This window comes from Pelophylax lessonae (genome assembly GCF_965119305.1).
Source record: "Pelophylax lessonae genome assembly, chromosome: 3".
Lineage (NCBI taxonomy): Eukaryota > Metazoa > Chordata > Amphibia > Anura > Ranidae > Pelophylax > Pelophylax lessonae.
The window spans coordinates 124,443,735-124,461,781 of record NC_138770.1 but is presented as its reverse complement, the minus strand read 5'-3'; the positions used below and the strand labels follow the sequence as shown (position 1 = coordinate 124,461,781).

General features: G+C 43.4%; 1 protein-coding gene across 1 annotated transcript in view; it reads left to right on the top strand.

The window, feature by feature from the left end:
- Positions 1-11,696: 11,696 nt before the first annotated feature.
- The window catches only part of TDRD15 (tudor domain containing 15), a gene marked incomplete at its 5' end in the record, with an annotated part of 60,919 nt that continues 54,568 nt past the window's right edge, over positions 11,697-18,047 (top strand). Inside the window, one exon of the mRNA XM_082251481.1 lies at positions 11,697-17,260. Coding sequence (XP_082107607.1) covers positions 11,697-17,234 — 5,538 coding nt within the window. The 3' untranslated portion in view covers positions 17,235-17,260. The remainder of the gene's footprint in view (positions 17,261-18,047) is intronic.

Below are 18,047 nucleotides of genomic sequence, written 5' to 3'. Positions count from 1 at the left end.
TTGCAGCTTGAAAACGCCTATGCTACTTACAGCTCCTAAAAGATTGTTTGCTTGGACACATAGAATAGCATGGAGAGGCGATTTTAAGCTGCATAGAAGAAACGCCTGATGCTGGTAAAAGCGGCTGAAAGAACTCCCTGTGTGCATGAGGCCTTATGGTAAACAGGACAAATAGAGAGGGTGAGCACAGGCAGCAATAAAAACTGACAGGTGTTCTTATCCCTCTCTACTCTATCCAAAACTAAATAAAAAAAATTGCCTTTAGTTATACTTTAAATGTGGTTGTTGCATTACTTTTTTTACCTGGTGATCTGGCCAGTAACACACCTTCTGTAGGAGAGTGGATACACTCTGACAATGCTGTTGCCCAAAGATGCCCCTCATATGCTCCTCCATCCAGTGTGAGCATGTACTAACAGATTTGGATGCACTAACAAATTGAAACCAACCTCCAGCTAACACTTTATAGGCAGTCACAGCAACAGTTTTATGTTCTTTTGGGATAAAGATTTTTCATAAATGTAATAAAAACTGACCATTGTAAGCACCCTGTAAGTGGTAAATGGTTTGTCTCAAACTTGTACCTGCTACATCTGCAGGACAGCTTGTTCTTTTGACAGTTGACTGTTGAACAGACTTACTGCCAGGATCAGCAGGTGGGAAAAGAAAAAAAAACAAAAAAACGAATGCAGCCATCACATCTAAGAATTGGCAAGCTCCAATATAATTTGTGCTTTTTGGTCTAATACCGCTTCAAATGTAGTGACTATTTGTTTTTGTTTTGTTTATTAGTTTTTTTATGCTTTTAGAACTCCCCCTTTTTTTTTTTTTTCATCTGGTGATCAGGTGGGTAACACACTTCCTGTCTTAATGTCTTCACTGGAAGAAGGAGCAACAGAGACACCTTTTGGACTGCAGAAATGTCAGTCTGAGGGGAGGGTAGTGTTAGATGCATTAGCAGATAGACTTGACTAACAAATGAAAGCGGAGCTCCAGATAACCCTTTAGAAGCAGATGTTCTTCTTTCGTTCGACAGACACAGCGCTCCATAAATCAAAACTACTGGGTTATATTGCCTCCTCCAGGAGTAGGACTAGGCAGAACAACAAACACCTAGGTACGCCCATTTGCCATCCTCAGCTTGGTATATAACCCCCCTCTCTGCTCTAGGTAATCAGTTTTTTTCTGTCTAGTCAGGAGTAAGGACCTAGGCTCCCGGCTAAGATCTCTGGTCCTACCAATTTCTTTCTCCTTCCTAAGATCTTTTTTGTTTTTTCTCTCGGGAGATCTACAATCAACTGTCGGGCTGGGTGACAGGTTGGATAATCTAGATCCAGTGGTCCCAGCAAGCACTGGCGCAGTGGAGTCTCCCCTAACATGTGTCCTACCTTCAGGAGGGGTCCCCTTGCAGAGTGTGCAGCATTGCAGAGGGCACTGTGAAGATCCTGGCAGCATGCTGTAGCTGATGGCGGCCATTTTCCCTTAGTCTGGCTGATCTGTGTGGTTGGCGGCCATGTCTGTGTAGCCCGATGTCACGGGGGACATTTTCCCTTAGTCTGGCTTGTCTCCAGCTGGTGGCCATGTTTGTATAGCCTGATGTCACAAGAGCCATTTTCTCTTAGCCTGGGAGATACTGGAGACTACCGAAGCCTTGCGGGGATGCCGAAGCTCCTCTTCTTCATCCTCAGTTTCCTCTTCTTGTGCCTGGGACATATGAACAGGGATGGCGCCCATGGTGATGCTGGGTCAGAATTCTCAGCACACCTCTGATCGGTAGGGTGAGTCCCTGTTATCTCTCTCTCTCTCTGCTGATAGGTACCCTGAGCCTTGGGGGGATCCTTTAGTGGTGCCAAAAGATTGTTTTGTACTGCAAGGTCTTCCTTTCCTTATGGAGCCTCAGGGTCACATCTCCCCCACTGACCCCCTCATGGAGGTTGCAGGTCCCTCGGAACCCCGGCTTCCCATGGTTGCACTGACTGTGGTCCTGCAGTCCTTAGTGTCCCAGGTGGAAGTGTCATGTGGGCAAAGGCCCAGGAGGATGCGCCCCCCACCTTTTCCCTGCTCAGTGTGTCTCATCTGATTCTGAGCCTGATGCTGCCACGGACGTGGCCCGTCAAGGGGGGCTTATCACACCCCCAGATCAATCCGATAGTGAGGATGATTCCGCCATTTTCGCAGCAGCAAATTAAAAAGTGCTGGTAGACGCACTTATCACTGCAGTGCGTGAGACTTTAAAAATGGAGGATGCGGCTGATGTTGCCACAGACATGGCTGTGTCGTTTGGTATGCATTAGTCACCTCGTACTCCAAAGGTGTTTCCTTACGTGCCTTATTTTTGCAGATTTTCCTGTAAGGAATGGGAACAACCAAATGAACCCTTTGTGCTCCCCAATCGTTTTGCTGTACGTTACCCTTTTGAGGAGTCACTTTTAAAAAAATGGACTAGTCCACCAGTGGTGGACCCTCCTTTTTCCAGGTTAAACAAAGCTACCATGATCCCAGTAGAGGAATCCCCGTCCTTTAAGGACCCGGCTGACAGGAATGTGGAGGCTGTGGCAGGCAGCATGTTTACTGTGGCTGGTTCGACATTGCAGCCAGTCTTTGCCTCAGCCCTGCTGTCTCAGACCCTAACTGAATGGGCCAAGCTTTTGCGCCAGGGCCTGGCTGCTTATGTTGATTTAGCGGACCAGTTGGTCCATGGGCTGCAGTTTACTTGTGATGCAGCTTTGGATACAGTGCTGTCCAAACTTTCTGTTTCAGCGGTGGTGATTAGGCGCGTGCTGCGGCTTAAGAATTAGTCCACATACCAAGCCTCTAAGAAAGCTCTCACTAATCTGCCCTTTCAAGGTGATTGCCTGTTTTGGGCTACCCTGGATGATGACATTGAGTATCACGGGGGGGGGGGGGGGGGGGGTAGAGTACCTTCCTGCCATAGTCTAGGAAAGGGAAGGAGCCTCGCCGCAGAGGGGGGCCCTCCTTCTCAGCACATAGAAAATTATTTTGTGCTTCTGGGATGGAGAATAAGGGAAATAGATCTTTCAAATCTTCCCTGGGAGGTTCCAAGCATCCTTGGTCTGGTAAGCCTAGAGTTATCTTCTCCGGACCCGCAGACAAGACCCCTTCAGCATGAAGGTCTGGCCTCACCCATTATTGGGGTGGGGGGGATATCTTTGCTGGTTTCCAGCCTCGTGGACCTCTATTAACATCAAGGGGATCCACTAAAATTATTATTTTGGGGGTACTCAGAAATGGGGATAAAGCTTGTCCTTTTCAGGTTTCTTAGGTCCTGAGTCCCCTTGTGGGGATTTAATTCCTGTAAAGGTTCAGGTGATGTCTGAACTACCTAAGGTCCCCCCTATCCCTGTCCAGGGAATTGATTTACCTAGGTCTGATTCTAATTCTGACCAGGGCGGTCCTTCCTCTGGACAAGTTTCAGGAACCACAGGCCATGATTCACCGGCTGCTGTCACACAGATAGTTCTCTCTCCCATTTCTCTCCTCACCTTTCACGGACGGCCCAACAATGAGAGATGAGAGGCTCCTCCCTATCGGAAACACAATCAATTAAGATTAGTTAAAAGGCCCCACCTTTCCCTCTAGCCCTCAGTTTAGATTGTGTTTCTTCCTACAAGAAACGTTAGTTCGTGTTACTCACCTGCAGACTCCTAGAGTCGAAAGGTACCCTGTGAGCCAGGTTCAGCAGAAGGCCACGGGTTCCCCTTGGGGGACCCTACAAGCGGAGCAGTCTCTGCCCTCCCCTCCGGGGAACTCAGGTCGCCCACACAACAAGCCCTCGGTCACCTGTGATTGTGTTCCAGGTCTTGTCTCCGGCGCCAGCAGCTCTCCTCCACAGAAATTTGAATTTCCCGCCGGACGGGCGTTTCAAGCCTCATCTTCAAAACCGGAACTTCCGGCGCAACATCAGACACGCACGAAATGAAGGGGAAGAAGAACGTGGAGGAGACACTGGAACCGCTGCATAGCGGTAAAGCAGGAGCCAAGGCTACCGGAGCTCGGATTCCTGCTGGGGAAATGAAGTCCTCCACGACTCATCCTCCGGGGAAGGAGGAGGAGAGACAGGCCCAGGTGTCGACAGCCAAACCCAGGTTGGAGCAGGGTAAGTGCTGAACAATGTATCCTTTATTGGGTCTATGCATTCTAAAGTCTGCTGGCTACCGACTTTAAATGTACCTGGAAGTTATCCATTTCCTGGTCCTTAGTCGAATTTGCTATGTTCTTTCTATGGTCTCCATGTTATATGTGATTTAAGGAAGAGTGATACTTATATTATCCTGTATCCTGTCTTCCAGAGTCCCTGAGCGGTTTACAAGAAGCTACATCTATCCATTACAAGGGACAGTTGTCCATAAGAAGTGTGGTAATTGCTCAGATAAGTTGTCCAGTTCCCACACCAAGCCCTTTTGTTATAAATGCATTTATAAATTATCAGGAAAATAAACTTCAGATAGGATGAAAGACTTTTTTAAGAACATGCAAGAGGAAATGCTTTCTACTATGATGTCAGTTCGGTCTACCCTAGGAATATCTGGTAGTATGGAACCTTTAGGTCTTTTTTCCATGGAGGGGACCTCATCCCAAGAAAGCTCTCTGTTTAGCTGTTGCTGAAGGTTCTGCTCTAGACAAAGTCTTCTGCCAAGCCAGGTCTTAGAAGATAATAGAATAGAAGATAACCGCTCAGATTCCCCATCTGGTTCAGAAGCTGAGGGGGATAGGGACTCAGATTCCTCAGGAGAGGTAGAGTCAGCCAAAAACCTTTTTGGGTTGGAAAATATGCATGCTCTTCTTCAGGCCATCTATGCCGCAGAAGAAATACCTGATTTGCCTAAAGAAACCATGGCACAAGATAAACTCTATAAAGGGATAGGAAAAAGCCCTTCTAGAGTTTTTCATATTCACCATGCACTGAAGACCTTGATTCTTCAACAATGGCAATTACCTGAAAATAGGTTAAATAAGGGAAATTATTGGAAAAGAAGATTCCCCTTTAAGCAAGAGGATTCAGGAAAATTCCTGAAAAGGCCAAAACTAGATGCACCATCAAGGATGCTATAAACCAAAAAGCTGAGACATTACTGGGAAAAGCTTGGGATGTGAATGCAGTTGCTATGGCCTCAGGTCTAACTGCCTCTTGTGTGGCAAGAAATGCCTTTTCCTGGATAGATAAACTGAATAAAAACCTTTTGCAGACAAAAACCCAGGATATCCAAGATTCCCTATTGGTGATAACCAAGGCAGTGGCATATCTAGCGGATGCTGCACTAGAGTCGGTAGAAGCCTCTGCAAAAACAGGAGCTCTCCTGAACACAGCCAGACGAGCCATTTGGCTTAAGGAGTGGGAAGGAGACCTCTCTTCTAAAACCAAACTTTGTGGTCTTCCATTTGAGGGGACCCTCCTGTTTGGTTCAGGGCTAGACAAAGTCCTTTCCAGATCTTCAGAGAAAGATATTAAATTTCCCACAAAACCTAAGGAGACTAGTAGGAAATTTTTTCGTGGCCCCCGGGATAATAAACAACAAAGAAGAAAAAGGGAACCCACAAAAAACTGGAACTTTAGGAAGGAAAGATCAAGGAATAATTCCTCTTTTCCTTCCACCTCAGCCGCAAGGAATAAAAAATGACTCCAAAATCAAAGTAGGGGGCAGGCTAAGTAAATTTCTTCCCAGTTGGGAAGAAATGATAGTCTCTCCATACATCATCAGTACCTTGAAGGAGGGCTACAAACTAGAATTTGTATCAATATCCCCTCCAACAATGATCCTTACACACGTCCTAGAGGTAACTGCAAAAGGGCAAGCATTATTATTAGGGATTCAGGAGCTGGCAGAACAGCAAGTAATCATCCCTGTGCCAAAGGGTCAGATTTTCCAGGGGTTTTATTCTCACGTCTTCGTGGTACCAAAACCCTCAGGAAAACATCGCCTGATAATCAACCTGAGAAATCTCAACAAGTTCCTTCTCTACAAAAAATTCACTATGGAAACCATCTACTCAGTAAGAAAGAATCTACTGAAAGATGTGTTCATGACCACTTTGGACCTCAAGGATGCATACCTGCATGTTCCTATTCACCAGGAACATCAGCCATTTCTGAGGTTTGCAATAGTGACAAAGGCAGGAACTTCTCATTGGCAATTCAGAGCACTATCGTTTGGCCTATCATCCAGTCCAAGAATCTTTAGCGGAGCCAGTTGCTCACTTGCAAAACCAGGGGATAGCCCTGATCCCTTACCTGGACGACTTACTGATCTTTGCAAGATCAGAAGCACAAATAAAGACCGACACCCAGCAAGTAGTAACCTACCTACAGAGGCTAGGTTGGCTTATAAATTGGGAAAAATCCGCCCTGGTACCGACTCAAGTACAAACCTTCCTAGGATTTCAAGTGGATTCTGTGTCACAGAAACTTTTTCTTCCCAAAGACAAGAGGGAACAAATAGTTTCAACAGTCTTAGACCTAAAGAATGCTCAATCCTGTTCCAAGAGGGAAATTCTAAATGTCTTAGACCTCATGCCAGCCAGCATTCCAGCCATTGTGGGCGCTCAACTCCATGCAAAAGAACTATTGTTCTTCCATCTGTCCTCCTGGGACAAAAGAATAGAATCCCTAGACAAAATGGTTACCCTCACTCCACAGGTCCAGAACTCTCTAGAGTGGTGGACCAATCAGGACAAACTAGCAGAGGGCAGACCTTGGGGTCAATGGGACCCAGTAAGGGTTACCACAGATGCCAGTACCAGAGGCTGGGGAGCCCACCTAGAAGGGGCGCAGGCCCAGGGGATTTCAGGCAAGAAAACAGCTCAGGCCTCGTCCAACTTCAGGGAACTGAAGGCGTCAGGGAACTGAAGGCGGTCGGGAAAGCTTTAAAAGCATTCAGGAAATTCATATTGAACAGTGAAGTGTTGATATTATCAGACAACACCACAACTGTGGCCTACTTGAATCGACAAGGAGGAACCAGATCAAGATCACTCTTTACCCTGACCCAAGACATCTTGGGGTGGACCGAAGGGAGAGTAATTTCCCTAGTAGCGGTCCACATCAAGGGGAAGGACAATCTGCAGGCAGATTTCCTCAGTTGCCACTGCATAAAAGAGGGGGAATGGGAACTGAATCCTAAAATCTTCCAGTCAGTAGTAGAGAGGTTTGGGCAACCAGAGATAGACCTATTTGCCTCACCCCGGAACAAAAAGGTGAAGAACTTCTTCTCCATAACCAATGCACAAGAGATGGCTGGACTGGATGCTCTAGCCCAGCCATGGCAGTTCGATCTGGCCTATGCCTTTCCCCCTCTGATGCTAATTCCCAGAGTCCTCCAGAAGTTGAGCAGGTCTCAGGGTCTAAAACTAATCCGGATTGCTCCATGGTGGCCCAAAAGACCATGATTCCCATTCCTAAAAGCTATGTCTGTGGCTTGTCCTTGGCATCTCCCAGTTTCCCCAGACCTTCTGTCTCAGGGACCTGTTCAATGTCAGGATCCGGGCTTCTTCCAATTGACAGCCTGGTTACTGAACACCAATTGCTTAAAGCAAAGGGATGCTCAGATAGAGTGGTAGATATACCCTCTTACTGACCAGAAAACCAGTCACTAAAAAAATGTATTTAAAAATATGGAAAAAATTCTGTGCCTGGCAGAGGCAAAAAGGTTTTGCTTCTACCGCTACTTCCATTATTCTGGAATTTTTACAAGATGGAGTAGATAAGGGTGTGGCGGTTAACACCCTTAGGGTACAGATAGCAGCTCTTTCAGTATTTTTGGACACCAGTCTGGCAAAAGAGCCGTTAGTTAAAAGATTTTTGTTGGCTTGGAATAGGATTACCCCTATTACTTAAGACAGGTTCCCTCCTTGGCACCTGAACAGGGTCTTAGAGGCGTTTTCTAAGGACCCCTTTGAACCTATAAAGGAAATCTCATTTAAATTGTTGTCTTTAAAAGTAGCTTTCCTGTTAGCCATCACTACAACAAGAAGAATCGGTGATCTACAAGCTCTTTCTATTAAAGAACCTTTTATGGTGGTCTTCCCAGATAGGATTGTTCTAAAACAAGATCCTCTGTATTTACCCAAGGTAACATCCTTGTTCCATAGAACTCAGGAGATAAATCTGCCATCTTTTTGTGACAAACCACAAAATAAGAAAGAATGGGAATTCCACTGTATTGATGTGAGAAGAGCTCTTCTCACTTATTTAGAGAGAACAAAAACCTTCAGGAGATCAAACCACCTCCTAGTCCTTCATTCTGGGCCTAGGAAGGGATTACAGGCTTCTAAGCCTTCATTGGCCAGGTGGATTAGACAAGCAATTACCACCTCTTATGAGACATTAGGACTTCCTGCTCCAACTAGGGTAAGAGTGCACTCAACAAGAGCCATTGCCACATCCTGGGCTGAGAAGGCCGTAGCTTCATGAGAACAAATTCGCCCACCTGGTCTAGTCATAACACCTTCCTGAAGCATTACTGTATTGAAATACTGTCTCAACAAGACCTAGCCTTTGGCCGAAAGGTCTTGCAGGCAGTGGTCCCACCCTAAGGTAGGCAAAAAAGGATCTTGATTATCCTCTCACTGTTGGGCCGTCCTGGAAAGGTGAGGAGAGAAAACCTACCGTTAGTTCACTGGTAACAGTCTTTTCTTACGAATCTTTCCAGGACAGCCCGCCTACCCGCCCTTGTTAAAAGGGTGAATAATAAATTATTACAACACTTCCCTCAAAAAAATTGGTTGTGGAAAATACTCTATTACAACTGAGGGCTAGAGGGAAAGGTGGGGCCTTTTAACTAATCTTAATTGATTGTGTTTCCGGTAGGGAGGAGCCTCTCATCTCTCACTGTTTGGCCGTCCTGGAAAGGCTCGGAAGAAAAGACCGTTACCGGTGAACTAACGGTAGGTTTTTGCATACAGGTTCTAAGTCTGGTGGTATCCACCTTCAAGACCGTTCTGGTTGCAGTCCTACATGCAGCTCCTTTAGCAGGTTCGGCTCCACAGGAGGAAACCGAGATTCGTGGCGAGATCACGGGGTCCTCTGGCAGATGCCATGGTAGGAAGGGCCATGGTAAGGCCAGTATCATCCTCTGCTCGGGCTTCTTCCTGCCAGGAATCAAGGGTGGGGATCTTGCAATCAGTCTGGTGGCCATACACATCATTTGGGAGCTTCCTCTCAGAGAAGACCAGTTGTCCCAAGGGCTGATCTACCATCCTGCTTTACAGTTGCTGGTTTTGATGGCTTAGCTATTGAAAGCCAGGAACTGAGGGCTAGAGGTCTGTCTGGATAAGGGATTCCTACTATGGTGAAGGCGAGGAAGCCGTCTTCAAGCAAGATATTCTATCGTACGTGGAAAACGTAAATTTCTTGGTGTGAGCCTGATTGGCGCTCATCCTCTATCCTTTTCTGTGGCTCAGATCTTAACCTTTCTTCAACAGGGCATTGATCAGAAGTTGGACTCAAGTACCATCAAGGACCAGGTGTCTGCCCTGGCAATCTTTTTAGCGACCCCTAGCCACGCAATTGTTTACCTTTATTCAGGGGGATCGACATGTGGCTCCACCTGTACGGTCTCTTTTGCATGGGATTTAAATTTAGTACTTTCGGTTCTCCAGAAACCTCCATTTGAGAATATTAAGGAGATTCCCTTGCCTACGTTATCCTTGATGGTGGCATTATTGGTGGCTATTACCTTGGCTTGAAGGATTTTGGAATTGGCAGCATTATCCTGTTGCAGCTCCTATTTAGTGGTCCATAGGGATAAAGTGGTTCTTCATCCCTGTCCATTTCTGCCCAAAGTTGTCTCTGACTTCCATTTGAACGAGGACATTGTGTTGCCTTCCTTGTGTTCCAAGCCGGCTCATCACAAGGAATTTTCTTTGCATACCTTGGATGTGGTTCGTGCGTATATGGCAGCTACTGTGTCTTTTCGGAGGTCAGACTTCTTTTTTGCAGTTACGGACAAACCAAGAAAAGGGCTGGCCGCTCCTTCGGCTAACCATCTCCAGATGGATCAGGCAGACCGTGACTCAGGCCTATTTCATTAAAGGTCAGATTACACCTTTCCCTGTCATGGCGCATTCTACTCGGGCGCTGAGTGCTTTTTGGGACTTCTGTCATCAGGCATCAATATCGCAAATTTGCAAGGCGGCCACTTGGTCTTTGGTGCATACCTTCACAAAATTCTATAAGGTACATACTTTGCTATCTGCTATGCGTCTTTTGGCCGCAAAGCTTTGCAGGCTGCTATTTAAGAGGGGCTGTTCCTTCTTGAGGGGTGTTTTTTCGTTAAACTTTTTCAGATGGGGCTCCTGTGATCCGGTTAAGGCTCCTGTGTCCTGGTTAGTCCTGGTTAGGGCTCTTATGTTTAGCCTTGGGTTATTTTCCCCACCCCTCATTTTGCCTTTGGCACTGCTTTTGGACGTTCCAGTAGTTATGATTTATGGAGCGCTGTGTCCGTTGATGAATGAAAGAAAAAAAAATGGATTTTTACACTTACTGTAAAATCTATTTCTCTGAGTTAATTGACAGACACAGCACCCACCCCTCTATGGAGTTCTGATACTTCTAATACTCCTTGCTACTAAACTGATTACCTAGAGCAGAGAGGGGAGTTATATACCAAGCTGAGGATGGCCCATGGACGTAGCCAGGTGTTTTTTGTTCTGCCTAGTCCTACTCCTGGAGGAGGCAATATAACCCAGTAGTTATGATTTATGGAGTGTTGTGTTCATCAATGAACTCAGAGAAATGGATTTTACAGTAAGTACAAAAATCCCATTTTTTTTTTTCTTTTGGGATAAAGGTTTTACAGGAAAAAAAGCTGACCATGTTAAGCACCCCTGTCAGTGGTAATAGGTTGTCTCTCTAACTGCCACTTTTGCTGGACAGCTTGTTTTGAAAAATAACAGACTTACTGGCAGGTTCACTAGGTGAAAACATATAGGGGGAAAGAAAGCCTAAAGAAAATGAGAGAATTTGTAAACACAACATTTCATAAGTGCCTGCTGTACTATGTACTTGTATGAAAAAGTCTCCTGTTCGTTGTATTGCTTCCTTTATGTGAAATCCCTGGTGTTCCTGCTAGTCCCTCTGCTTTCCTTTTAAAAACTGACCACATTATGCAGGAGAACACACAGTGGTCAGTTCTCTAGCTGTGCTGGTAACCTAGCCTGCCTTCCTTCAGTGATTAGACTTGTCCTGACACCCTCCCCCCTCCTGCACAGCCTTTCACTGGGAAGCTCAGTGTGCTGCTGTTTTTCCTTCCCCAGCTACTATACAGCTGAGAACAGAGGGAATGTGATCACTTTTAAAAAAGGGGAAAAAAAGGTATGTATTTATTTTTTATATATCTGTACACACGTTTTGCCTTACATTTCTATTTTAAACTGGATTATTTTACAATCCCTTTAATGCAGTCACCACCTCTAAGAACTAGTTTAATGAGCCTAATCAACCCTCCCCTCTTAAATTACAAAACCCCAATCCTATGTTAACAGAGGGAGTTATTCTTTAGCAGAAGAACAAATGGGCAGGGCTGACCCCATTCCTTTGCTTTTTATCCCAGAAAAGTCACTTGTCTGCAATAGGAAATGTGTATGAGTTTCAGTAATGTATTGCTTATATTTATCTTGCCCTGATGTAGGGCCAAATTTAAATTCATTGCCTTTTTGTCAATTTTTTTTTGTTAGGTGAAATGGATTACATGTCTTTGGGTCAAAAGCGTGATTTGAAAATGGACTTCAAAATCTTGAATGTCAGTTGCGTTCCTGGTGACGTGCTGGTGAAATTTCAAGGAAGATACATATCTAGTTATGAATTTGACTACCACATACTACAAACAGAGTTACAGCTTGTTTCTAAAGTGAACAAGGACCTTGATATTGGAGAGTTTTGTTTGGCGCAAGATAAACCTCTTGGGTTATGGCACAGAGGGAAAATTTTGGATAAAGTGAAGCAGAAGTTTGAAGTAGTCCTCATAGATCAAGGGAACACAATAAAAGTTGATTTTCAACAAATTGCTTCCGCTACTGGAGAGTTGTTTACACTTCCACCAAAAGTAGTGAATGGAATCTTCTCAAATGTACTTCCGCTGGAAGAGAAGTGGTCTCCCAGAGCAATAAACTTCTTTTCCTCCTTAGTGGGAGAAGAGCATAATGGACATGTCAAAACCTTCTTACCCCATCAGGTCATTCTCTTGGAAGTGCCAAAAATCATCAACAATGCCATTGAACTAAGTGTTGCAAAATATTTGGATTCTGACACATTCTGCCTGATTGTTGAGCTCATTCACAAATTCCCAGCAAATTCCCACTGTAAACAAATGCCTGACTTGCTTCAACAGAAGAAGTTGACCTCGGACATCCCTTTGAGCTTGAATGATAATCAACAACGTTTTCAGAAGGTGATGAATCATCTAAAGCCTGTCTATTCTGTCGGAGTTATGGAAAAAGTTAGAATTTCTTCAGCGATAAGTCCAGATCGCTTTTATTGTCAAATACTGTCGTGGGAAGCAGAGTTGCGTAAACTAACCGCTAGAATGTGCTTATACTATGAATCACTTAAAACTGAAGCGAACTCTACACCTGGAAATTATGGAATGCTTTGTGCTGCCAAGAGAAAAGACGGACTGTGGTATAGGGGCATTATCCAGGCTCTTGTATCTTGTAATGATATAAAAGTCTGTTTTTTTGACATTGGCAGCAGTGAAACTATAGCGTCCACAGACCTTCATCAGTTGAAAAAAGAGTTCCAGGTCTTGCCTATGTTGTCCTTCCCATGTGCCTTATCTAGGGTAAATGACCGCGTAGCGAGTACAAAAAGCATGCAGTTATTGCTGTTTAAGCGGGCTCTTATAGGACAAATAGTAATTGCTTACATTGAAGAGTTTTGCAGTGAAGAACAAGTCTTTAGCATATTCTTATATGAAAAGGAATATGAACTGCGTTCTGACTGTCATCTGACAAACCAGCAGATTCCAATAGTTTCGCCTAACTTCTTTACCAATATTGTAAATTCTGAGTATGAGGTGGAGAGTTCAGACACAGCTCAGCCGGAAGCTTCTGTATCCAAAGAAATGGGTAGTGAAGAAGTTATTTCATACAAGTCCTTACAAATGGACCTAGACTCAACCCATGTGGCATATGTTGAATACGTACTGAATCCTTCAAACTTCTGGATAAGGACTGATGCATGCCAAACTGAGTTTAATACCATGATGGCAGAGATAGCAGAACAATACAATAAATGTGAACTTATGGAAATGGTTTTAGACGATCCCAAAGCTGGTCAACTTTGCTGTGCCCTGTATGCAAAAGACGGTCATTACTACAGGGCTGTGATCACCGAAGTGCATAATCCAGAAATTTCTGTTTATTTCATTGACTTTGGAAATACAGAGACTGTTGCTTTCTATGAAGTCAAGGTTTTGTTGCCAAAATTCAGTACTTTGCCTGCCCTGGCAATGTGCTGCACTCTAGCATACGCATATCCCCAAGATGATGAGTGGGTAAAGAGTGCAAATGATGCCTTTAAAGAAATTGTGAATGGGAAAGCGCTTCTTTGCCATGTTCTTGCAAAACGCAAGTTTCAATATGTGGTGAAAATGTGCCTTTTGGAGAGCCCAAAAGGTTCTGATATTGTCTCTCTTTTGGTGAAAGCTGGCTATGCTGAATTTTGGAAGGTTAATTTAAATTCAGAATCTCTCGATCAAGCTTGTCAATTGTCAGAAGGAAATACAAAATACAAGGATAAAAACAGGAACAGAAAAGAATCTGCTACTGTGAGGTGTATAACCAAAGGTGATATAATGGTGTCATTACGTGAGTGTACAAAAGAAGATCTTCCCTTTAGTGAACTATCGCATAGCACAGGTTCAAATATTCCTCCAATTTCCTTTAAGGTATATATATTTAAGCCTGGGGCTGTTAGGTTTGTCAAGTGTTCTCATGTGGTGTCACCAGGATATTTTTGGTGCCAACTCTCCTGCAACCTTTCTGCTCTAGATAACTTGATGCATGAAATTCAAACTTTCTATAAATCTTGCAACAGCAAATATCAAAATGGACAAATGGCTTGTATTGCAAGGTCACTATGTACTGGCAAGTATTACAGAGCTTTTGTTGTGAAAAAGGTCTCTAGAAATGAAGTCGATGTAATCTTTGTTGACTACGGAAGAGTGGAGAGATTGTTGATTTCAGCGCTTAGAGAAATCAAACCCCAATTTCTTCAATGGGAAGGTCAGGCTTTTCGATGTTGCTTGAGTGAGGTGTTATTTTCTTCCAGCACTCCTCACACATGGTCTGCCTGTGCTTGCAAGGACTTTAAGAGTTATGTAGAGTCTGCCACTGACCTCAAAATTACCATCATCACTCAGTTCAGTTATGACTCGGGTGGCCTCTATAATGCCATAGAACTGGAAACTCCCAATTCTGTAAACCAGTGGCAAGCTAGCAAAAGGCAGCTTATCTGTCAAGGCACAATTCCATCTGTTCAACTGCATACATTTTGTTACTCCACTTTTGACCTTGAGGTGGGAAGCAAAGAAAACATTTACATTACCTTCATATATAATACAGGAAAATTTTACTGCCAGCTTGCAAAAAACAAAAACACTATTGACGTGTTAATGGGGAAGGTGTCTGATTTAGGTGAGAGCATAAATCCTGAAACAGGAAAAAAAGTAAAGCACTTGTGTATTGTTAAACACACTAAAGACGGGCATTTTTATAGAGCATCTGCGGATTCTGTGGACTCAGACCATGTCCTAGCCTTTTTTGTAGACTTTGGGGACAGCCGCATGGTAAAGAAAAATGAATTATTGCCTATACCTGAGGAAGCTGCAGATGTTTTATTTGAGCCTATGCAAGCTATTCCATGTTACCTGTCAGGCTTAAAAGAAGCAACTTTTACTTCAGAGGCCAAAGCTTGGTTTGAAGATCAGTGTGACAGCAAACCTCTCAGTGCTACTGTTGTATCCTTAGACAATGAAGGACAACTGGAAATGGATTTGAGTTGTGGAACTATGTCCATAAATCATAAAATAAAAGAAATATTGGGGGTGCAGGTACAGTCAGAGTTGTCAAAGAATGTATCAAGTGTGGAGGGCAGCAGCACTGCCCTTCCAATTTCTGCAACAAAATGCATTCTACAAGATGTGAGCAAGGGATCTGATTCTTTTGGCAAAGACAAAAAAACACTGATTTCTGATTTGAATGAAAATTTAATTGCAGAAGTAAATTTTGGATTTCCTTTAGAAAGTTCTCAGAATTCTACATGTAAATCGTTTCAAAAAGAGCTTTTGCATGAAACTGTGCAGGCTTCAAAGTTGCCAAGTCCCCCACAATCTCAGAATTCCTGCAGTCCACGAAGTGTTAAAAAGCCTTTAAAATCAACTGATCTCCCTCAAAATATTCCAGAAACTGGCTCCACTCATCTCGTGTATGCATCTTCTATAGCCAGCCCTTCTGACTTCTACATACAGCTAGCTGAAAATGAGAAACAGGTATTGCAACTAGAGGAAGAACTAAATGACATGTCTTTCCAACCTTTTGAAGTAAAGCATCTTGAAGAAGGGGCTTTAGTTGTTGCTCAGTATCCAGATGACAACGCTTTCTATAGAGCCGAGGTTAAACAAATTTTGAAAGACAGTTCTTTTAAAGTAGAGTTTATTGATTATGGCAATACAGCCAAAGTGGATTTTTGTTCCATTTTCAAACTCCCTGAAACATTTTTAAATGCACCCAGGTTAAGCATTTCAGTTTTTCTAACTGGTGTTCAGAAATGTCAAAATGGTGACTGGAGTAAAGATGCAGTGGACAAGTTTTCTGAAAAAATTACAAATGAAACACTCAGTTGTGTGTTTCTTTGCAGACATGACAGTCAGTGGGAAGTCAGTATAACCGTAAAAGGGCAATCCGTAACAGAATTTCTTCAAAGCACAGGGGCTTCTCCAGAATCACCTTCCTTGGATAAAAAATACACTATTCCAAGATCAGACATGGCCTTGAAATCCAATCAGATCGAGAAAGTGAAAAACATTTACCTGTCAAACAGTGGAATGCTTTTTGTTACCTTGGCTAGGAATACAGAAGAATCCAAAATTAGTGCCCAGATTTCAGCAGCTGTCAAACAGGCTGACAACCGGCTCATAGCAAAAGATATCTCAGAAGGGATGGTCTGTTTGGTGAAATCTGAAAAAATGCAAACTTGGTTTCGTGCAACTGTTGAAAAAATCCTTTTAAGAACAGCAGAAATGTCAGTGTTCTTTGTGGACCATGGTGCTCGTGAAATAATAAGTATGCACAATGCAAAATTGCTTCCTGCTATAGCACAATCAATGCCTCATCAGGCTATTCCATGCAAGTGGATTTGGATGGAAAAAGTTAAAGTAACTTTCTTTCAATCGCAAATGCAGTCTATTCTGCAAAAGGAGCTGCACATCCTGTTTCTTAAATTCTTGGAAACTGAGAGCTGCTGGAAAGTGGATATATTGTTTGACGATATAATGCTGATGGAGCACTTTAATACTACTTCACAACAAATTCCACAGAAAATAAGTAATGCCATATCTAGTTTTCATTTTGAGACTGACAATTTGCTTTCCGCTATACTAAGGAGTTCACTCCGGTGTTTTGAATTGCATGCTGGATTTATTGTTAACTTTCAGACCCCTAATTGTTTCAGTGTCCAGCTAGAAAACTCACTTTTTTCAATGAACAAGTTATTCAAACTAATTAAAGAACTGACAAATGACCTCTTACCCTTTACTGGTGATTTGGTAAGGCTTGGTTCAGCTTGCCTGGTTGAGTGCTTTGAAGTAAATGAGTGGTGCAGAGCCGAAATAACTAGCATCAACATGAGCTCTATTTTACTGAATCTTGTAGACTATGGAGTCTACAAGTCCATTCCCTATTCAGACTACAGCAAACTCAAGGTCATTTCAAAAGAAATTGCTAGTCTGCCCGCCCTAGCCTATCGCTGCAAACTTCATGGTGTTTTTCCCAAAAACAAAGACCATTGGCCTGCAGATGCAATAAAGTACTGCATGGATTTTATTCGAGATTGCGATTTGCTCATTTTGCCTATTAAAACTGACACCAATGTTACAGAAGTATCGGTTTATGGTGAAGGAAACTTGGCTGAAAAATTAATTGCCAAGGGATTGGCAACTGACGCAAGAAACGATGGCTGTTTTCTGGGATCACAAGCGGAGTCCATTATAACAATAAACTAAGAGCCACCTCCAAGGTCTGCCATATGGTAAGAACTAAACGCATGCAAAATACTCCTCTGTAAGTAAAAGTACAGTACCTAAAACTGTCTGACTAGTTCATTTAAAACAGAATTTGCACTACATGTAAGGTCTGCTGTATACCTTTGCCTATTTATCTTCTTGCTAAAAGGATTAAATCAGCCTTCTTATCTTGAAGGAACCATTTGCAAAAATGTTGAAATCTCAGGGAATCCCTGAAATAATTTTTAGATCTGCATTTCATAACATGTTCAGTGATGCATTGATGGTCAGTGGTGGTGTTATTTAAAACATCCCTCCCCATTGGTGGTAAGTGACAGTGTTAATTAACCTCATGTGCTGCATTAGTGGTCAGTGCCAATGTTTATTAATCCCTTCATAATGCGGCATGATGGGATCCATTAACACTGCCACTGGTAACTAATGCAGCAGTGGCAGTGTTAACCCATTCATGCTGCATTAGTGGCCAATGGCAGTGTTAAACCCTCTGTAATGCAGCATGAAGGGGTTCATAAACACATTGGCCACAAATGCTGCCGTCGTCAGTGCTAACCCTTGACCCCCCCAAGGAGTTAATCGGTTCACTGTAGTAAATGACATGAATATTGGATGCCTATAATAATATATAGAACAATGGTACCAACTTACAGAAAAATGTCAATGTGAAAATGGGATAAGTGGGACCTCAGACTCCCCAATTGTAGAGGTACTCACTGGGGAAAGGGAAATAGGAAAAGCAGGTGTACTGGATTTTTGGGTACCGGTATCTTTGTTAGTTAATATATCTTGGATAAC